At 39.2% G+C, this 22,939-nt stretch overlaps 1 protein-coding gene across 7 annotated transcripts in view; it reads right to left on the bottom strand.

Moving 5' to 3' along the window:
* Window positions 1–232: 232 nt before the first annotated feature.
* The window catches only part of PPP2R5E (protein phosphatase 2 regulatory subunit B'epsilon), a 160,869-nt gene continuing 138,162 nt past the window's right edge, over window positions 233–22,939 (bottom strand). For 4 of the 7 annotated variants that reach the window (XM_086320352.1, XM_086320353.1, XM_086320358.1 and 1 more), the window contains 9 exons: window positions 20,989–21,119; window positions 20,773–20,832; window positions 18,804–18,912; window positions 17,317–17,370; window positions 17,162–17,212; window positions 15,383–15,502; window positions 12,084–12,211; window positions 9,907–10,008; window positions 233–4,897 (listed from right to left, as the gene is read on the bottom strand). In XM_086320352.1, the coding sequence (XP_086176478.1) occupies window positions 4,798–4,897; window positions 9,907–10,008; window positions 12,084–12,211; window positions 15,383–15,502; window positions 17,162–17,212; window positions 17,317–17,370; window positions 18,804–18,912; window positions 20,773–20,832; window positions 20,989–21,119 (855 nt within the window). In that variant the 3' untranslated portion in view covers window positions 233–4,797. The remainder of the gene's footprint in view (window positions 4,898–9,906; window positions 10,009–12,083; window positions 12,212–15,382; window positions 15,503–17,161; window positions 17,213–17,316; window positions 17,371–18,803; window positions 18,913–20,772; window positions 20,833–20,988; window positions 21,120–22,939) is intronic. The other 3 variants (XM_086320354.1, XM_086320355.1, XM_086320357.1) reach the window with 1 other exon arrangement.

The following is a 22,939-nucleotide window of genomic DNA, read 5'->3' as shown; positions in this document are numbered from 1 at the left end:
CATCGTACATTTGTGAACAAAATAACTTTGATTTTGCCACCAAGTTTTGGGGTATTTGCATATCCAGCAATAGATCCTGAAGCCCACCCTAATTACAAACCGATTTACTCAAGTTGAAAGCCTGAACATACCAACTTCACATTTATATTGATCAAATCTACCATTTGTATGGTTCAAAAAGGTCACGGAGGTCAGAAACAGATGAACACACACACATAGCCAGGCGCCTGAAAACTCTTCACCGCTTCTTTATTGGATGTACCCACAGTACAGAACCTCTCACACAGCTGTGAAAGGGGAAGGTTACATTTTCCTTCAGGAGCACCTTCATTTTTGTTTCTGTTACCACTTTGAAGAAAGTAAATCATTTCCAAAGAAAGACATTTTAAACTCCAAGTGTTTTAAGATTCAGCTTGCATTTTGTTGTGTTTGAAAAGGAAGTAGCATATTTTAGCCAGTGCCAGAAGATTCTTTTGTGGCCTTTTGACTTTCATGTGGATCAGAAGTCTTCACTGTCTGGTTCAATCAGTCTATAATTTTCATATGCAAATTTTCATTATCAAAAATGTTTCATTTTTTACCTCTACCCACAAACAGATGCTGTTTAAAAACACACACACACAACTAAATTTAAAACCGGTCATGAACCACAGCATTTCTAACAGGGAAAATGAACTTTTGCTGCCCTCTCCTGCTAAAACAATGAAATACTAAAATACCAAAAGATGTATGAAGCTAAAGCGAAGTCCTCAAACCAAAAGCAATGGACATGTCATTCTCATTATACCTCAATCAAAAATCAGACAACAACCAGAAAATGTATTGGTAATATTTATATTTGAAAGTTCCCCATTGATACATGAGGTCTGGATTACAACTTATATACAATAAGTGATTTCCAAAAAAGTAAAGAGAAGGGAAAGAAGGAAAGACGGGGGAGGGAAGGGAAAGAGTGGGGTAGAAAAGGAAACCTATATTCATAGACGTCATAATCTGGGATGTTTATTTCCAAGAGAGATGCTACTGCTGCAGTTGTGCACAATAAGCAGCACAAACGAACATTCCACCAGATTAAAATTTGCTCAGCTTTCTCTCAAGATGCACCATCCTTTTAGAGTTTCAAAATTAAATACTGAGAAATATAAAATGCGTTCCCAATATAGCTACTACAAAAATTCTTTGTGGCTCATTCCTTAACTCCACTCAGAGAAGCAGCTGAGCCAGAATATAAAAATAAAAATATCGATGTGCAAATAAATATCACTGATCATGTCTGGTGCCACTTTTTTTGTTCTAGGCGACTGTCACTTTGTCATAACATTGGTAACAGCATCAAAAGAGAGAATCTCTTTATTTCTTGGGCCAGGTCAGTGCATCCAATTGAAGGGAAAAAAACAAAACAGAAGGGGGAAAAAAAAACACCTCTGAACACTTAAAAATGCCAATAGCATCCATACATCTTCCCTTTCCCACCCACCCCCCACCCCGGCCCCCACAAAAAAATAAAAAAGCTTTTAAAGCTCTAAATATACTTTTTTTTTCTTTCCATAGTGTGATTGAGCCTAGGGCTATACATTTAAGTATAGCAGGTGCAATTATGAGCAATTCCTGGCTCCGCACCCTGGACTGTCCCACGCATAGAAGGAGGTACAAAATAAATTAAACCCTTCCATTTAGGCAAGTGAGCCCAAGATGAAGGAGTATAACCCTGCTTGTGAGTATCCAGAGGCATTGAGGGTATTACTTATATCTCACTTTTTTTATTTTTTATTTTATTTTATAAAAAACAGATATTAGGGAGAGCAAAATATAATAAAATTTCAAAGGCCGAAAACTAAACACTGAGGGAAAACTGGGGACACTTGCACAATGAGAAAAGGAATGCATGCTTGATTCAAAGTATGAGATGGGTCAGTTCACTCACATGGCTGTTCCAGGCCCACAGCCTAAGGCCTCAGCATCCTTCTAAACCACAGGGTTTTGTTTTCGTTTTTTGTTTTTCTTCCAAAGACACTCTTAGTCCTACCCCTGAAACCAATATGGTAGGGATAAGGTTGGAGTGATCATCACTCACTAACTACAATATTTGCTATTTAAAAAATATATTTATATATAGTTCTGGAAATTAGGAAGCAAACAAAATATAACACAAAGATGCATTTGTCACAATTAACTCGACTTGCAGCAACAGCAGAAATGTGGGAAAGGACAAAGAGAGAGGGCTGCTGCAAATGCAGCAAGTACGTCCTTAAATATGTCACATAGTGCAACAGTCAGGTTACCTCAGTTACTCTGCGTCACTGGATCCAACATGACAAATGTCACATTGTCACTTTCGGTTAAAGTAGAAAAGACAGTGTTTCTTCTCAGAAGTTGCCCTATGAATTTTAGACATATAATAGCTTCTTTAAATATGTCTAAAATTTGGCTTTATTCTTCTCAGTTTGGAATGCTCAGCATACGAAATTGACATCAAGGATATCGGTACAGCTTTCACCTTAACTCTGAGGACAGGGTAAGGTGCAATAAAGAGTCCTGGTCTTTCTCATTTCAAATGACTGCATTTCATTCTAATGGGCAGAGATATAGTTCATAAACCTGTGACCTTGATAGCAAACAAAAGTTCATATTGTCAAAATTAAATATAAAGCAAAGTCAAAACCCATGGGCTAAAATCAAAAGGGCTGAAGGAGATCGTTTGTTACAAATTTATTTTTTATCTTTAGCATTTGAACTTGCACCTTTGCTCCAGCACTTTTAAAGTAAGTTCTTTCATCTTTGGCAGCCTCTGCCAGCTTTACATTGAATCCCCATTAAAGTTCTTTAAAAAAAAAAAATCTATTAATTCCACTAAACCATGTTGTGTTTGATATTGCATATGACTCTTTTACTGCTGTTTCTTTTTCAGAATTAACAATGCCAAGTTTTGTTTTTGTTTTACAAAGTTATTGAGATGACAATGTCCATAACTGGCTGACTTTTGATGCACAAACTGTGACCTGATAATCCTGAAACACTTGATAGGGGAGAAAGGTCAGCGGCTTTTTTTTTTTCCTTTTTTCTTATAAAGAATAAAACTGCATATTCTATCTTATATTTTAAATGGAAGGAATAAACTATACAAGCCCATATTGATACCATATTTCTATTAAGAGCAACAACAGTTCATATGCTCCTGTTTGCTACTATCACAATTCAACACATGAACGCAGAATCAGCTCCATGTCACGAATACTTCTGGAAGGGATGGTTTAGGATTATCAACTCACTGCTGCCATGTCCATAACAAGCAAAAGCATCCTGGAAATAAATCCCAAAACACGTATCTTTCAGTACATGATAATGCAACTGCATTAGGTTAAGTACACAATGTACACAAGTTTTATCAGCATTTTAACTCCCCAAGATGTAAGATTCCTCTTTCAAATACAGAGCAGAGAGCCAGTAAGATATATCTATAATACAGCCCTAGATTTTGTGTTTTTTTTGTTGTTGTTTTCTTAAACAATTTGGTCACAATGCACCTTTGATATAAAAGCATTTTTAAACTTTATTATTAACACTCAGGACATTAGGAATTTCCAGATTTTTTTCAGTAGCATTTGTAGAACCACTTTTGGTAACAAATACAGTAGTTAGGAATACGCATCCAATTCAGAATGCATAATAATGTTTATCCTGAATCCTTTCTGGCTAAAAACAGGGCTGGCGCTGTGATGGGATACAGAACGAGAATCTACAAAAAACACTGTAATATGTTTGTTTTCCCCAGAGGCTACATCCTCTTTTTGCTGGAATACTTTATAAATACATATTAAAAAGTAAGGCAACAACTCCAAACAGTCCAAGCTGTTTGCTCGACTCTATTCCCAATTAGATTCACATCCTGGCAATCAATTTCATGGTTGTACTGTTCAGTGTTTGTCTTTCTTATTTCCAAATGGTCCGAAAGGATGTCTCCTGACATTTCTAAAACATCTCTGGTATGTGTTTTCAGTGATGTACATAACTAATACTGGTCAGGTGCTGAACCCTCTCCTGTCCCAGTGCCTGTTTTCAAAGGATTCAAGACATTGATCTGGATTCACCATAAACTCAGGCATGAATCCGAAATTCCCTTCCCTACCATGTTTATCACCTGTTCTCTTTTACTCCTAATTTTAAAACTAAAGGAGTACCAGCACTACCTGGTTACTGGAAGGATGTTCATTCCAGTAAACAAAACTTTTAACACGGGACCTTTATACTTCATAGCCCCATTCCACATTCAACTCATGAAGATGTGCAAAAGGAAAAGATGTCAAATTACAGTCAAGTTATCCAGAGGAGGATGTTATACAAACTTATAAGGAAATGACAGTCTTTTTTTTTTTCCTTCCTTTACTATAAATACATTTAACAGCTTAGCAGAAAGACAAGCTAAATTTAAGATTGTTCACATTTGAAAATTGTTTCATACTCTCTGCTAATGATAAATAAGGAACTCCCAATAATGGAATTTTAATATAGCAATTTCATCAACAGACCTCTGAAGACTGCTTTTTTTTTTTAAAAGAGGGTTAGAACAATAATTATGTTTGCCAAGTTCTGAGAAGTCCATCTACTGTCCAAACTTTGGATTGAAGTCCTTATTTTTTTTTTCCTTTACTTAGAGACAGGTATATACAGTGCTGTTGTAATAATGAAACAAATGTGATATCTACTGTAAAGTTGCACAATACAGAAAACTGTTGCTCCATCTTCTACTACATAAATGTGTGACTCCACAGGTTAGTAATGTTGTTGTCGTTATTTTTGTTAAGTTGGAATTATCCCATCACGTCTAAGACCTCTCTTTAACTCCAGATCCTCCAGTTTTTTCCACAATTCTTCACGTTCCTTTTCTTTCTTTTTCTCACTGGGGAAAAAAAATAGAATATAAGGTAAACAACTGAGAAAGTTTAAAAAGATTATCCAACAATAACTGCCCCTTTGACATATTTTAACCCAGTCTTTTAAAAATCTCTGAAAACTTTGGCATTAAACTTGTAGGTGTTTAATCTTTTTGGTTTTCTGCTCTTTTTTTTTCCTTGACACATATATAGAAAGAACATAGAGTAGGAAATGACAAGTATATTTTAAGATTTCATTTCACATTAATATTCCTTTACACTTAGCTTAATAAGGAAGATTAACTTCAAAATACCAAGAAAAAAAAAGATCAACATTTATAAGTATCTGTTACCCTAAATCCAATGGCATTTTTACTTTGGGTCTAGTTCAAATCTGATTTTCTTTTTCTCTCTGAATAGTTTCTCAAAAGGGTTGCTAGAGATGACATGATATAGAGAAGGTAGTAGGTCAAGAAAACATACTTCCTCTTTATTACAGTCCATTTTTTCTGCATTATATGTATGTAAAGTCTTTAGCAGAATCTTGTTCTTAAAAATATCAAACCACAGGAACCAAATTATGAATTTATTTTATACCTATATATAAAACTAAACATCTTTCTTCTATAATTTCAGTTTTAATTCTCAACAGAACTTTGTTAGTATTATCAGTTATTAAATTTTTAATGTTCCAAGCCTTCAAATTGGCTCAATATCAATTTGTGACTTACAGACTTCAGATTTTACTGTTTGGTTAAAATTTTCCCATAAACTAGATGTTCAAAATAGGGTAAATGAATTTTATTTTGCCAAGGACATTTTTAGATTACCATAGTTTTATAAAAGAAAAGATGTTAACTTTAATATCAATGAAGTAGTAAGTACGCAATCCAGGAACACATGGGTACACTATAAATTCATATTTATTAAAAATAACTCACTACACTGTCCCTAGTTTCTTCATGTTGTGATGAACCAGTAAACAGCACACCTGATAATATTTGTGAATCTATAAATTCAGATAATTCCTAAAAACAGGGGCTCTACTTCACTTGGGAAGAATTTGACTTAGCAAGAATTTTGCACTTCACTGTAGTATAGTATATTTATTCAGTGAAGGAAATCCACATAAGTGGAATGTATACATAATTCCACCGCCTTATATTTTTTAAGTCATTACCAGTTTTTTAAGTTGTACTGATTGTCTACAGCAACAGAAATTAATCTTCATGCCCCCCTGCCAAAATACCTCTAGAAATATCTAAAGACTTTTACATCCCCATTCCATCATTTTATAATTAGTATTTTGGCAATTTAAGCCTTGTTTACTGCAACTAGTTTTAACTGGCTCAAATACACTTGATACAATATAAATTTTAGTAGGCATAACAGTTTTTCAAACAATTACCTACTTGGTACCTTTGACCCTGAAAAATTTTATTTATAGGGCAATAATTCTCCAACCACTATGGATCCTAGATACCTAAATGCAGAGCAAAACTGTTTGGTAAATCATCACTTTAGGTTTCTCAGTACAATTTGGGGATAACATTAGGTCTGTCTAAAGCTTTATTATTTATCTATCATTGGCTGTGCTGGGTCTTCATTGCCGTGCAGGCCCTTCTCTAGTCGTGGTGAGCGGGGGCTCTTCGTTGTGGTGGAACAGGCTTCTCAGTGCAGTGGCTTCTCTTGTTGCAGAGCACAGGCTCCAGGCACTTGGGCTTCAGCAGATTCAGTGTGTGGGTTCAGTCATTGTGAATCGGGCTCTAGAGGGCTGGCTCAGTAGTTATGGCACACGGGCTTAGTTGCTCTAGGATGTGGGCTCTTCCCAGACCAGGGATCAAACAGGTTTCCCTTGCACGGCAAGGCAGATTCTTAAACAATGGACTCCCAGGGAAGCCCAACATTAGGTCTAAATAAATGTTATCATAGAATACTGATTTGAAAGTAAATTTTGCTGATCCTGCTGAGTTTCAATGCATATTGATCTTTTTACTTGGAAGAGGAGGAAGATAGTAAGCAAGGGCTTTAGAGACTTTATTCAACTAAAAAACAGCTTCAATATATGTTAGGTTCTTATTGCCTTAATTTTCAGTTTAAATGAAGAGCTGACATGATTAAACATTCATAATCTTGTCACTGAGGCATTTCACCAGTCTTTGATCAAGAGTTGTATAGCAATCAATGCACCCCACTCCAGTACTCTTGCCTGGAAAATCCCATGGACGGAGGAGCCTGGTAGGCTGCAGTCCATGGGGTCGCTAAGAGTCAGACACGACTGAGCGACTTCACTCTGACTTTTCGCTTTCATGCATTGGAGGAGGAAATGGCAACCCACTCCAGTGTTCTTGCCTGGAGAATCCCATGGACAGAGAAGCCTGGTGGGCTGCCGTCTACGGGGTCGCACAGAGTCGGACACGACTGAAGCGACTTAGCAGCAGCAGCAGTCTACCCTATGGGGCTTTTCTTCTAGGTAAACTTTTTGCTGAGTTATCATACATCTTTTATACTGACAGCTTTATCTTCAAAAACCCTAAATATTTCTGATATAGCTTCTGTCACCCCTATTCTTTCCCACTTTTCTCTCTCCCTGTAGGTGGCAGTTTAAAACTTCACTAGGCTGTCATACTAGGGATAATGTCAAACTCCCTGTTACAATTTCACAGAGCACTAATGTTGACATATGTATCCGTCAGAGTTAGTTACTTATTCCACCCACCATTTTCAGATTAAATATTTTAAAAAATGTTGATCTGAACTGCAACAGTTACTAACTTCTTGCCTTCTAGAAATAAATCCTCTTTTCATTTCTTGTTGGGACTCTTTGTGACCCATGCACTGTAGCCCACCAGGCTCCTCTGTCCATGGGGATTCTCCAGCTAGGAATACTGGAGTGGGTTGCCATTCCCTCCGCCAAGGGACTCTTTCCAACCCAGGGGACTCTTCCCAACCCAGGGATCCAACCCACGTCTCCCACACTGCAGGTGGATTCTTTACCATTTGAGCCACCAGAGAAGCTCCTGTCGGACAATACCAAATAAATCTCTTTAGTCTCTTTTTCTCTTCCTATATCCATGGAAAAACTAGTATTTCCATCTACTAAGTATACCCTTGTATTGCTCATTAGACAAAATACTGGTTTTTAAATACTCCTTCTGTCATTAAGAAAGTCCACTCGCTATAAATCACTTTAAAGCACCAGACTGTCATAGTCAGCTTCATAGTGTCTATTTGCTGTTAATTATCTTTTTCAAGAGGCTGGCCTATTTATTTTAAATGATAAATGATCATAAAACAGTTTTGAAATTCAATAAAAATGAACGAAATTAATTCAAATGATTTGAATATTTTAGAAACATGTCTTCAGTAGTCTTAATGGATTTCTGCAGATTTAATTCTTATTCAACTAGGAAAATAAAAATGGGTTTCTAGTTACTATAAAAAGAAGGATATTACGTACAATGCACTCCTTAATGGTATATCACAGTATGAAAATCTGCCCTGTATTCCCTTCACTTAAATAACATTTTTTAAAGATTTTAAGTTTGAAACATGGAGAGTTATTATAAATTTAATGATTTGAAACAACTACAAATATAGTAAATTAAAAGTTCTTTAAGTCTGGTACAACATATCCAATAACTAATATTTACCTCAACATGGTATTAAAAACAACTCAAGTCTCTTCTCTCTACTATTAAACACTTTTCGTATTCCATAAAGTTGCTCTTGTATGCCATATCTTGGTAATTTTTTAAAAAATCACTGTGACGATCATCTGTCCCCTGCCACCAAACCTTTCCCTTCATTGCTCCTTTTATCTAAAATCCAAGTAACATATTAAAAATCGGGGAAAGGTGCAAAGGAACCAGACAGTTTTTCTCAGGAGGTTTAGCCAGGTCCTGAGTATGAACACTGGGATCCTTGAAAGTCTATGGTTTTATAATATACACAAAGCTGACATTTTCTTCTGGATGAGAAAAGTCAACCCAGCGGTTCAACTACTAACTAGCTCTCCAGACTTTCCTCAACCTCTCCAAGTACATCAAAGGGTCTGAATATTTGTATGCCCCCAAAATTCACATGTTGACATCCTAAACCCCAGAGGTGATGGTATTAGTAGGTGGGGCCTTTGGGGGTGATTAGGTCATGAGGGTGGAGCCCTCATGAATGGGATTAGTGCTCTTATAAAAGAGACCCCACAGAGATCTCTTGCCCTGTCCACCTTCAAAGACACAGTGAGAAGGTACCAGCTCTGAACCAGAAAGAGGGCCTTCACCCAACTATGGTAGCGCCATGCTCTTGGGTTTCTGGATTCCAGAACATTTTTGTTGTTTGGAAGCTACCCACAAGATACCTATAATACAGTATAGCAGCCCACACAGACTAAGACACATCTTTTGGAAAGTTGAATATACTGAATGAGAAATAACAAAATTGAAGAATCACATAAATGAAATCAAGAAAGACCCATGAAACCAGAAGCATTTATTATAATGAGTTCAACTGGTTTCTGCTCCCTCTGACCTTAAACGTATCAAGATTTGCATAATACTCTTTACCTCCTTGTTCTTTTCACTGCCCTCTAAATCACAGGAATGTGCTGGGTTCTAGTATAGAAAGTTAAGTTCTGGGTCAAAGAGCTAAACAAAAGCATGCCCCATCTCTCTTGCTGCTGGAGTGAAGGACATATCAGCCCCATTCTAGTTCAGAATGGGAGTGAATCCAGATGGCTATCAACCTGATGGTCCCCTTATGTGGGCCTGAAACACCAGTTATGCGTCAGGCTTCTAACCTGGACGCAGAAGAGAAACATTAGGGAAGGGAGGAGGAAAACAGACTTAACCAAAATGACGCTTTGTTACCCAGTGACACACTAATAAAGACACAACTAATGCACATGCGAAAATGAATATGGAAATAAATACAATTGTGCTGCTTAGGATTTCAGGTACAACGAGGCAAATTCAGCAAAGAGCAAGGAAAGAACTCAACAGTTTTATGCACAGCTGACAAAAAAGCTTTAAAAAGTTACCGCTGACGATCTGACTTGTATGTGGCTGTCAGCTCATCAAACATGGTGCTGTTCATTTCCATAAACGCCTTCAACACATTGTACACTAACGCCACAATAGCCCTGGAAGCACAGAGAGAAAGGAACGTGTTGTTTAGTCCTATGTAATGGGTTGCTGCCCAAAGAAAATGGATGTACAACCTTTACCTGAATGAGCTGCTCACACCGCCTAGTCACCATCCCTTTTTTAGTTGGAACAACTAGAAATGACCTACAATTCATTTCCACCTGAAGAGAGCTACATTCTTTAGACAAGAGATCTTTCTGAGGGGTTGGCAGGATTAGAAAAAGAAAATCTAATTTTGCCCTTCTAATCACTGGTACCCAGAATAGACTTGCCTATGGGCACTTGTTAATTTCATTTAATAAAAAGGCAAGTATAAAGCAACTTCACCCTAAAAATGAACACTTGTGGCAGGACCAACCTTTGAGACCTGAATTTGCATAGAATTTTATTTCTAAAGTGATAAAATACATAATTCATCAAAATCAAAGGCTGTTTCCATGGTAACAAAGTTTATATATCTATAATTCATATTCAAAGATGATACCAAGCCCCCCCTCCCCCGTAAGTTGGGCAGCTTAATAAGAGTTACATTTCTAGTGGTGATTTGCATCAGTCCTCTTGCTGACTCAACACACAGGCCGAAGGTAATTGGCTAGCTGGTGATGGCTGCTATCAGTGATGGAACACTAAACAGCTCAAGAGCCAAATGGCTGCCCATGCTTATCAAGTCTAAGAATAAGCTCTCGGCAATGTGAGGACTCTGCCATGACAAGCCTAGTATCTCCAGACTAGAATCTAAATAACACTTCCCTGTGCAAAACTATACAACATTTCTTCCATTTTGCGTGTTTTCCAACACCACTGAAAAAGGCATTCCTTGGGTTTGAAGTTTCTAAAACATTTATAAGTGGGTTTACTGTGTTGCTTCTACCCTGTGTTCATTAAAAGAGAAACTTCAGCTGTCTTTTGTTGAAAAGAAAGACCTTCTCAGATATGACCGTGATGGAGCTGTGATGGAGAAAAGGCAAACACAGTCTGCTGAGCGGTTAAGGACACGTGCTAGAAGCACTCTAGGTTCTCAAGAGGCTCCCTGCATAATGAAATTTAACTGTTTGCCAGCTCTTATATTTTTATAAGCTTTAGTCACAAATTCGACAAATGTGAAAAGTGAGAAATATGACATTTTACAGTTGTATGCAAAGCTTGTAGACAAACATACTATGGAAATATGGAATTATATTTCATTTTTAATGCCACATTCAATTTTCTTTCTATGTCATAGAGAAACATGTCAAGTCATTCAATACAGAATGCTTTAACTTTCATAAAACTAGATGATAAAAAACATTCAAAAATGTTTTTGCCCTCTACAGAATATGTATAATGACTGAGTTGGTTTTTAAAAAATGGATCTTGCTAAAATGCAAATCAACTCAGACCACTTCCCTTCCTACAACTCTCTAACGTCTCCTTGTTATTCACTTGGTGAAGACTCACGTAGGCACTACTCGATGTTCTCAAATGACCGTGCGCTTCAGCCCTCCCGAATTCACAGGCCTCAGAACACGACAGGTGCTTCTTACCTTTTGTGCCTTTTTAGGCGACGGGTAAACCCACTATCTCAATGGGCTACCCCCATCCCATCCACTTGCCCAATTCTTTTAAGATTCAGTATGAGCATCATCACCCCCATCAATATAATACAAATCTCTCCACTTGATCCAGAGCATCCCCAAAAGATCTTAGCAATATTCATAGACAGGTTAAGATGCCCTCAAATAAACAGATACGTGAACATAACAACACTTAAAACACTGTTTTATAAAAAATCTGTTTACTTGTGGGTCTCCCCAACCAGTCAGTGAATTTCTAAAATGTAGACATTTTACCTTTTCACACACGTATCTTCAGCAGCACACACAACATCTGACATACAGCATGCATACAAGATATTTTATCAAGCAAAAGAGAAGGAAGGAAGAAGAGAGGCCAAAGGAGAGGAGGAGAGGGAAAGATGGAAGGAGAGAGGGAGGTATGGAGAGCGGGGAGGAAAGAAGGAAGGAAGGAAGAGGAGGAGGAGAGGAGGGAGGGAGGAAGAAAGAGAAGGAGAGGGAAAACTGTGAAAACCTACGGATTCCAATGCTCTTTTGAAATCCTATAAAGACTGGAAAACATGATGGGAAGGATGACGTTAGAGTTTTCTTCTATTAAACTCATGATGTATTCGTTATTCCAATAATAGAGTGCCCTTTCTGCCACCTTTGAGAAAAGGAAAAAGAAAATGTTAACAGAGAGAAAGAGACAAAGATAAAACAAAATTATAACCTCTTCAAAAAAAGTATTTTAAGACTATTTTAGTATCATTCAAACAAGTATAAAATTAAGTATTAATCACACTTTACATTTTTGTGGGTTTAAAATCTTTCACAAAGTTCCAAACTGGTTAATCAATTTGGGAAAGAAAAAGAAGATCTGCTACCTGCTTATTTTTATTCTCCTTTTAACACATTTATTCTCCTGATTCCACATTTTCCCTACACAGCTCGCAAGCATCAGACACCTTCACCCTGCTTCTAAATGCCATGCTGTTTCCCATCACTTTAATTCCCTTCCTGGCTCACCTCTTTCATCCCACACACTTCAGATCAACCACAGGGCCCAGCATGTAGCTGGCCTTCAGTCAATAGCTGCTGCAGAAAACGCAGCTGCCCATCCCTGTAGAGCAGGCACATTTGCTAAACACCTCCTTTGGCCAGAGACTATGCCCAGCCTGCAGGCAGAATGTGTCATCCTTACCACCATCCGAGGAGTGGGTACCACTGTACAAACGAGGGCACTGGGGTTCAGAGAGATGGGGAACCTGGCTATAGTCACACTGCTTGTCAGTGATAAACTGAGACGTGAGTTTAGTGCCTAGACTCCTTCCAGAGTTCATTTCTGGTCCCCTCCTTTGAACTGGGTAAGCCAGGAGGAAGGCACTCAGTTTTGGACTTAGGGCTACTGGCTGTATGTACATGCACTTGCTATCTCAGACCTCTTTTTTCTGACTGCCACTTTTACCAACTGACCCTCTGAATTCAAAGGAATGCTTCAAAGAAAACCTAAAAAATCTAAAAAGCAATCTAAGATAACAATAAGAATTCAAGTAAACCAAAGTCTCAGAAGAAAAAAAAAACTGTACCAAAAAAAACCCACTAAAAACTCTAAGAGTAGTTATATGGGGAAAGGAAAAGAGTTTCTTTCATTTACACCGATTTAAGAAATTATGCTTCATTTAAATACATTTAATAAGTCTGTCCCCACCCCCTCCACAAAATTCATTTGCTGAAGCCCTAAGCTCTAGTGTGAGTGCATCTGGAGATAGGAGGTAATTAAGGTTAAATGAGGTCATATGGGTGAGGTCCTAATCAGATAGGCTTGGTGACCTTGTATGAAGAGGAAGCAAGAGATTTGCTTCTTTCCTCAAGCATGCAGCAAGGAAAGGCCATGCGAAGACACAGTGAGAAGATGTACAAGCCAGAAAGAACCCTCCCAGCAGCAGACCATGCTGGCACTCTGATCTCAGACTTTCAGCCTACAGAACTATGAGAAATCAATTCCTAGTGTTTAAGCCACACAGACATGTGTGTGCTCAAGTCATGTCCAACTCTTTGTGACCCCATGGACTGTCGCCTGCCAGGCTCCTCTGTCCACAGAGTTTTCTAGGCAAAAATACTGGAGTGGGTTGCCATGCCCATCTCCAGAGGGATCTTCCCAACCCAAGAACCGAACCCATGTCTCTTGCATCTCCTGCATTGACAGGTGGATTCTTTATCACTAGCATCACCTGGGAAGCGCTATGGAAGTCTGCTGTGGTCTAAATGTTTGCGTCCTCCAAAACTCCTAAATTGAGATCCTAATCTCCAAAGATGATGGAATTAGTGCCTTTTCAGAGAGACCCCGAGAGCCCCCTAGCCCCTTCTACTACGTGAGGATACAACAAGAAGTCTGTGACCCAAAAGAGAGCCCTCACCCATACATGCTGCCACCCTGATCTCAGACTGCCAGCCCCTGGGACTCTGAGAAAAGTTTTCTGTTTTTCATAAGCCACCCAGTCTGTGGTATTTTGTTAAGCAGCCCTAAGACACAGACCCAGTGGATTAAGACACTCTGTCTCCCTTTGATGCTTTTGAGCTTCACTTGAGTCTAAGTCTTCCTGATAAAGTTCATTTGGAAAGAGATTCCTGCTCTTTGTCCTCCACTACCCCCAAACACATAATAAAAACTGAAAAATAAGGTAAACAACCCAAGTATTTGAGTACCACAGACCATGAGTAATATGTAAAACATCTACAAAGGGTCCTTCATTTTCAAAGAAACCTAGACATGTGTCATATCATCTGAATGTGATGGTTCATAGAATGGTTTCTTTTTTTTTTCTTGGCTCTGTGGTACAACTGCAAGGTGGTCATTAGATTACTGACTTGACATACTAAAGATGTCTTTAGGTCAAAAATTAGAACAGCAACAGCCAGTGTCTCTAACTATGCAAGATAATAACAGCTCAGAGGGAAGTCTACCATCAAGTCCATCATGCTAGCAGTGGGGCTTTGTGCTGCCAACTGCAATCTGAACAATCTCTTCCAATCAAGAGGCAGTATATAAACAGTCAATTCTCTAGGTCTGTGATTTGGACCTTTGATGAGACAGCCAAATTAGAAAACCTAATGTGTTTCACCCCAGATCACCTTCTTCTCTCCAGTGTGGGTCCCACAGCACAACTTAAACGGCCCCAGTGGAGAAAAGCGCTGCCCAGGCTCACCTTCCCTGTAATCTCTCAGAGTGGCCACAAGGAGGCAGACTGGTGCCACCGGAAGGTCACAGGCTTTCACAAGAAGCTATGCCATGTGACTCCTCACTCCCTCTTGGGAACTTCAACAAATCATTTTCTGAACCTCCTTTTTCTCATCTAGAAAGTGGAGTGGGGGAGTCTCATAGGATGATCTGAAGTTCAGGAGTAATGTATGTGAAACATGTAACACAGTAAAGAAGATCAGCATTCTTTTTTTTGCTTAAGCTTTATTCACCATTCTCTCTTACACACCATAGGAGCCCTACCTGCCTACCTCTTATTCAGCCCTTTCATTTGAGACAAGTTCTTGTACCGCTCTGAAGGTCAGTGTTTACATCTGTAAAAATCATAATGCCCTGCCTGCAGAGTGGTCATGAGAATTCAAGTTACTAGACATGCACCATCACAGTGGATGTCATGTAGCAAGAGTTAAAGATGGAGGTGGTGATTATCACAAGTATTATTATCGTGTGAAAAAACAGCCAATAAAAACAACAGGTAGCTAGTGTCCACTACATTTCTTTCAATAGAAATAAAACTCGACCAAAATAATACATGTTGTACAAGCCACTCTGGCTCATGCCCTCTTTTTAACTAACCTGAAAATGGGGGCTAGACACACACTTGGCGATTTGTTTAAACAAAGGTTCTTGGATTTTAACAAATTGCGAAGGTTCAATCACATCCAGTATTTCTTCCAGCTCCCCAAGGAACATGACCTAGAAGTACATGCAAAACACCAAGAGTCAGGTATTGATTAAAAATCTATACGGACAATGAGGAAAACGAGAATTTTGCATGGTTTTAACATAGTGAAAATTTATGCATAAAATCGAACATGAACAAATGAGAATTTAACTTACGTTGGATGTTTATTTGTAAGAAACTCACCGGAGGGCACTTGTTCAGAACAAACTCCCTGCAGCGTTGAAGACGTGGTTCTATTTACTTTGGAAAAAATACCCTGTGCTACATCTAGTACATAAAGCGGGGAGCACTCACACACTGCAGCAGGGCCCGGGGAACGGGGCTGGCCCTGTGGGGCTTGCCTCCCCTCCTCCATATTTTTACAACGGTGGGCAAGTGGCCCTCCTGCATGATGGACAAAGTCCACTGCGGCACATGCAGATATTTGCCAAACACTGACGGCCCCGTGCCGTGAGCGAGGTGCTCCTCTAGGAGACACCGGTTCACGGAACATACAAAGTCAGAGACACACCACTGAGCAGATTTAGTCACAGACAGATGCCACTTTAAACTCCTCAGCACACGCTGACCCATTGTCCACGCTTACATGTACATATGTACACACTCGCTCGCTATTGAGCACAATGAATCTCGTTGCCTCAGTACCCTGTGCTTCCAGAACCAGAGCTTTTAGATCCCAAAATGGAGCCAAATCAATAGTACAGTCACTTGTTTTAAATATAATGGAAAACTGAGAGAGAAATAAAAACCATTTTCCTATTTAGGTATGAAGAAATGACTGCCTAGAAAAAAATCAAGTATGCAATTAAAATATGAAAAATGATCTTTTCATATCTTAAGATGCATCTGGGCAGCAATGACTAGTTTAATTTTACCTAACAGGTATTAAGAAATTAGAGAGTTTCTGAAAATATGTAAAGGAGGGTTTTGGCGAACTGAAGCTGATTTGACAAGGAGGGTGTTTCCATCAAAAGTGAAATATTGTCGAGGTAGTATTAACAAATATTACCATTTGTTAAGAAACATTCTGAATTTCTTCTAAAACACTCTCCAAATATAAAACCAACTGCTGACCTTTGTTTCCGGGCCGTTTTCCACATGGTTTCTAAACTTTCAGAAAAGGTGGTATAGATCTGGTGCTCAGCGAGGCTCACTTTGCAAGGAGACTTGCTTCCACCACAACCTCACACTGCACATGCCCGGTGAGGTCTTGGCAAAAGTACAAATGATTATAAATCAGGGATTTCCAGGGCCACTTGTGAACAGCTGAAACTAAAGGTCTGCAACATATTTTAAGATTGTGCATAGTAAGATCTCACCCACATGATGCTTTAAAGTGGGTATCTGGGCAGGTTGCTACAGCATCTATCAACAGTGACAGCAAAACCTCCATACTCCGTAGGAAGCGGACATCAGTGAGCAGACCAGGATAAAAGCCCAGGGTGCAGGAGTCAGGCGGGAAGGCTCTGGCCTAATCACCTAAACTTAGTATGCCCAGGAAGGCTACTTAACCCCTAACTATCAATTTCATAACTAGTAAAAATGAGAATATTTACAGTCCTGCCTTATTCTGAGTTACTGTGAGGATTAGCTAAGATAATGCATCTTTACAGATGCCTATTATCTCAGTGCTCTAGTGAGCTATTAACACACTGACACTGAACACTTACCTCTTTTTGACTACATGTTTTGGGCCAAAATTTCATTAATCCCCTAATAACCTAAAATGAAAAGGAGAAAAACAAATTGCACTTCATTTTTCTTATATACTCCATGAAAAGTAGTTTTTCTGAAGTTTTTCAAAATTATAGAAAAAAATACTTACTGGTTCTGTGAGTGAAGGATCTTTCTCCAGAAACTGTACTATGCAATATGCCAGCTGGAAAAACAAGCAAACACAAGACAAAATTAGAAATTCTATATGCTCAGGGCTCAAAGATGTATTATTAAAAAGCCCTAAAAAGCTTCCAGAATCTGGTTTTAATAACTTCACATTCAATTCATTTAAAAAATAAAATACATATAAAGGAAAATAAGCTACTTTTTCAAGCCAAAGATCGACACTAATAAGGCAGCAGGGAAATTTTTTTAAAAAGAATGTTGGGACATGAAGTAGTCAGTTAATGAAAAGCAGAGGTGAAATACCACATCCAGTATATTCTGAAAGTATCTCATCTACATAGAGTTTGCGCTACATCTCACGGGTTTCTTTCCTCTTTGCTGGAACGTTAACAATATACGGTTTTACTGTGGTTCCAGAAGAGCCCTATCTGAGAAGCAGGCACTTAACTGAAAACACTGCTGACCACCTGAAATGGCACATCCAAGCTGAAATAGTTTCATGGAAAGATTTAAAAGGTTGTACCTGCCATGGATAGAACCCTGAATAAACACCAAGAGTTCCACATCTGATGCTAACTCATCAAGGTAAGAATTTTTTTAAATGATCATGAAGTGTGATATCCTATTTCAAAAACTCAAGGCAAGATCAGCAAAGGGGCTCAGAAAGATTCTTGGACAAGAAATTCACTCTTATGAAACAATATTTTGATGGTGCTCTAAATTAGAAGCATATGGGCTAATTTTTCCTCGAAACACACTATTTCACATTTAAAGAGGAACACTACTCTGAAAGATGTGTTACATTTTTATGAAAACTCAAAACATTCCCATTACAGGGAGGGGGCATGTCAGAGGTTTGAAATGCTAAAACTAAAACGCCATGGTAGCATGTATCGACCTCCCAGTGACATGCTTACCATGCAAGGCAGTGTTAGCGGGAAATTAGAATGAGGGGACTAGACAGGGTATGCTTTTTAAAGTAATGGAGGCTAAAGTGAAAATACTGATTGATTTCATTTCTTGTGAGAGTGTTATTTGTATGGAGAAGGTGAGGAAAAAAAGGTGAATGAACTAGAAGAGGGGGCAAGAAGGGCAAGGACAGAGTAACGCAAGATGAGGATGGGCTAAAAGACTTGAGAACGTTCCAAAATGACTACATACCTCCAAATGTCTAAATCTGAAATCTACATGTTTATCACACGCAACCCGCTGAATATATGATTATGAACTTGGGCAACTAAGTTCTCTCTGTAAGATGAGATGACTAAGCAACTGCTGTTCCCACTTAAGGAATAATTCCCATGATTCTCCTATACACAGGCAAATACATACACATTTTATTTGCTTTGGGGAATATTTTTAACTTTCACAAGCCTTTTGTTTGTTTAAATTAAGTAAATAAAAAGAACAACAAAACACTGGGTTTACAAACTTTATTTTGTTTCCGAAAGTAGTTGTACAAAATTCTACCTGGGCATGGAAGAGTGATAAGCTCCTGACAGTGTGTAAAGGGATCAACACTTTCACCAGGAACTGTTTGTGTTCTGCCTTAAGAGGTAAAGCAAAGCCATTGATAATACTAGGAAAAAGAAAAGAGACATGAATTAGTGATGTTATTACCACAAGCTAAACTGAGATGATGTTCTTGTGAGATCAGGTATATCTAAATCAGTTTCTGTTTGATCCAGAACAAACCAAAACCCACCCCAGTGGCATTCAAGTCCTCTCAGTTGCTTTAAAGAATATCTTTAAGTAGAAAGAGAATTTAAAAGAAGGAAATTTGCTTCTGATCTCCCAGCAAAGGCTCTTGAGCTCTTACACTCAGATGCACAGTTCCCAAAAGCTTTTGTATCAAAACTCTTTATTTTTCCTTCCCCCTTGCTACTGCTGCTGCTAAGTCACTTCAGTCGTGTCCGACTCTGTGTGACCCCATAGATGGCAGCCCACCAGGCGCCCCCATCCCTGGGATTCTCCAGGCAAGAACACTGGAGTGGGTTACCATTTCCTTCTCCAATGCATGAAAATGAAAAAGTGAAAGTGAAGTCGCTCAGTCGTATCCGACTATTCGAGACCCCATGGACGGCAGCCTACCAGGCTCCTCCATCCACAGGATGGGGTGCCATTGCCTTCTCCGTTCCTTCCCCCTTATCCTTCCCCAAATAATCGCTGGCCTGGTTCACTGATGACCCTTTCCATTTCCAGACAGTGTTTCTTTCCATCCCTGAAATCTGCTCATGCCAAGAACACCCCAGGGTATAAAGCCCACCCGTGGGAAGTCCTAAAGGGAACCAAGTGGCTCCACCTTCTCTCTCTCCTCATATTAGGAGAAGAAACTAAGTAACCACATTGTCCAGCTACATTAGACTCCCTTGTGTGTGGAAACCCAACAACAGCTGCCTCTCCCCAATTCATCTCACTACTCCAGGCAGCAGCCGTTCAAGAACTACACCTGGTACATGGGCCCTTTGAAAATGGCAATCTTTCTAATTTTTTAAAAATACTGTATTTATTTATTTTCGGCTATGCTGGGTCCTCCTTGCTGTGTGCAGGATTTCTCTAGCTGCAGTAAGCGGGGGCTACTCTTGGTGGCAGAGCACAGGCTGCTCTCGTTGCAGAACACAGGCTCTCGGGTGTGCAGCCTTCAGGACCTGCGGCACGGGGGCTCAGCAGTTGCAGCCTGTGGGCTCTACGGCGTGGGCTCAGTGGTTGTGGTGCACAGGCTCTTCTGCCCGCACCACGTGGAATCTTCCCAGGCCAGATCAAACCTATGTCCCCTGCACTGGCAGGCGGATTCTTATCCACTGTGCCACCAGGGATGTCCCTCTAGTTTATTACAAACCTGCTTTCAAAAATTATGGCAGAGAAACGAAAATGACAAGAAGAAGATGTTTGAGTAACTGGTCTGACGGTGATTAGATGAATAACGAATAAACCGTCGGCTCTTTCTGTCATTCCAAAATAATTAGCAATGCATAATTATGAAAGAAGGGGAACACAAAACTATGTTTTGTAGAGTCAGTTGGGAAACGTGCTATAAGCACAATTGAGACCTGACGTACATACAGTAAGATCTGGGGCAGCGTCTCCCTGTGCCACCTGACCCTAACCATCACAACAATATTCACCCGAGATTAGCAATGAGCTAAAAATGTGCTTGCTGCTGCTAAGTAGCTTCAGTCATGTCCGACTCTGTGCGACCCAATAGACGGCAGCCCACCAGCTTCCCCCGTCCCTGGGATTCTCCAGGCAAGAACACTGGAGTGGGTTGCCATTTCCTTCTCCAATGCATGAAAGTGAAAAGTGAAAATGAAGTCGCTCAGTCGTGTCCGACTCTAGCGACCCCATGGACTGCAGTCTACCAGGCTCCTCCGTCCGTGGGATTTTCTAGGCAAAAGTACTGGAATGGGGTGCCATTGCCTTCTCCGAAAAATGTGCTTACCTTCCTAATATTTCCAGCAGTTCAGCCACACCATTGAAGTGTTCTGTTTCATAAACAAACCTAAAAACAGAGAGGAAAGAAAAGGGGAGGGAAGGGGAGAAGAGGAGAGGAAAGAGAAGGAAAAAAAGAAAAAGTCAGTACGCTATGTTCAAATATTTGAGGTTTACTTAATACTTCTATAAAACCATCAACTTTGCTTCTCCTCCCTCTACTTACCTTAGAAAAATATTGTTAATCTGTTTTCGGATAAATGCTCTAAGACCAAGAAACTTGCCATAAATTCTGTGTAAGACTGTTTTTAAGTAGTCCCGTTCCCGAGGGTCTTCGCTGTCAAACAGCTCCAAAAGCTGTTGTAAATAAAAAATAGTGTAGCTGTCAAAAGCGGTTTCAGCAAAGGATTTAGAAATTCTGCCACTTGTTATTTAAAATCTCTTCCTTCCTTCTTCAAAACACTATTAAAAATCTATTATGTGACAAGCACAGCACTAGTCTCTGGGAATGCAGGGATAAGTCAGTCAGACTAGAGAAGAGATGCACAAGAAGAACAATAATCAGAACCGTAATTATAATATTAGGTAACACACATATAGCACTTAGTATGATCAGCAGGCACTTTTCCAAACAACCTGCTTACGTTGTAGTCTTATTCCCATTTTAAAGAAGAGGAAATTGGGGCACAAAGATGAGAAGTGGTAGAACTAGAATTTGAACCCAAGCAGTCGGGACCCTAGAGTCCATTATTTCAGTCACCACACTTTTGTCACATAAGCCATCTACTGAGCTTATGTTTCAAAGATACAGCTAGGCTTTCAGCTCTCCCAGAGCATACAAGTAAACTGAGATAACCTAACCCAAAGCAAAGATCAAAAAGTTCCCAAGAACACTGGCAACATTCTCTTCTGAGATCCTGGATCTTATTACATGGGTATGTCCACTTTATAAATACTCACTGGTGTGAACATTTATGATTTCCGTATGTATGTTATACATGAATAACATTTTTCAAGCTTCCAATCATTTATAATCTAAAGACAATAACTGAATCCTGGTAAGATCACATCTTAGCAGAATTGAAAACATATGCCAACACAAAAACTTGCACACGAATGTCCACTGCTGCATGATGCATGACAGCCAAAAAGTAAAATAACCCAAGTACCCATCAACTGCTACAAAGTGTGCTACAGTGGAATATTATACAGGCATGAAAAGGAATAATGTACTGAAATATGTTACCACATGGATATGCCTATCGAACATCATGCCAAGCAAAAAAAGCCAGACACAAAAAGGCCACATAGTGTATGATTTCATTGAAATATCCAGAATAGGCAAATCCGTAGAGACAGAAAGTAGAATGAGGAGTGACCACTAATGAGTATGGCATTTGTTTTTGAAATGACAGAAAGTGTTCTGCAATTATATGACAGTGATGATTAAACTTTGTAAAATATTTTGCTAAGTCGCTTCAGTCGTGTCCAACTCTGCGTGACCCCATAGACGGCAGCCCACCAGGCTACCCCATCCCGGGGACTCTCCAGGCAAGAACACTGGAGTGGGTTGTCACTTCCTTCTCCAATGCATGAAAGTGAAAAGTGAAAGGGAAGTCGCTCAGTCGTGTCCAACTCTTAGCGACCCCATGGACTGCAGCCTACCAGGCTCCTCCATCCATGGGATTTTCCAGGCAAGAGTATTAGAGTGGGGTGCCATTGCCTTCTCCATTGTAGAATATATTAAACATTAAATTATAAACTTTAAAAGGCTGAATTTTACAGTATATGAATTATATCTCAGTAAGGCTGCCTTTTTTTTTTTTTTAATGATAACAGGAAGGTTCCTCTACCTGTAGAACAAACTTGGAGACTGGTTTGAATTTTAATTCTTCATACCTTCATTATCATTGCAATAAAGCAACTCATAGTTCTAATGTTAACTTTATAGCAAAACATTTCATGAGCATATAGACACCATACAAATGAATGCAGACTACCTTAATTACCAAAAAAAAAAGCTGTCACGACACACTTAAACATGATTTCAGGTGATTAAAGACTGAGGCTGGGATTGACAGCAGAAGAACTTGGTGGGCAGTAATCAAATAAATTATCTACTTTTGTCTGAACAAAAGACAGAGTTACAGGGCAAAAAAACACAAACTGAAGAACAG

This window comes from Bos grunniens, chromosome 10, assembly GCF_055505025.1.
Source record: "Bos grunniens cultivar Pamir isolate PY7600 chromosome 10, Bosgru_T2T1.0, whole genome shotgun sequence".
In the NCBI taxonomy this organism is placed as follows: domain Eukaryota; kingdom Metazoa; phylum Chordata; class Mammalia; order Artiodactyla; family Bovidae; genus Bos; species Bos grunniens.
The sequence above is the reverse complement of the archived record's forward strand: the minus strand, read 5'-3'. Positions and strand labels throughout refer to the sequence as shown.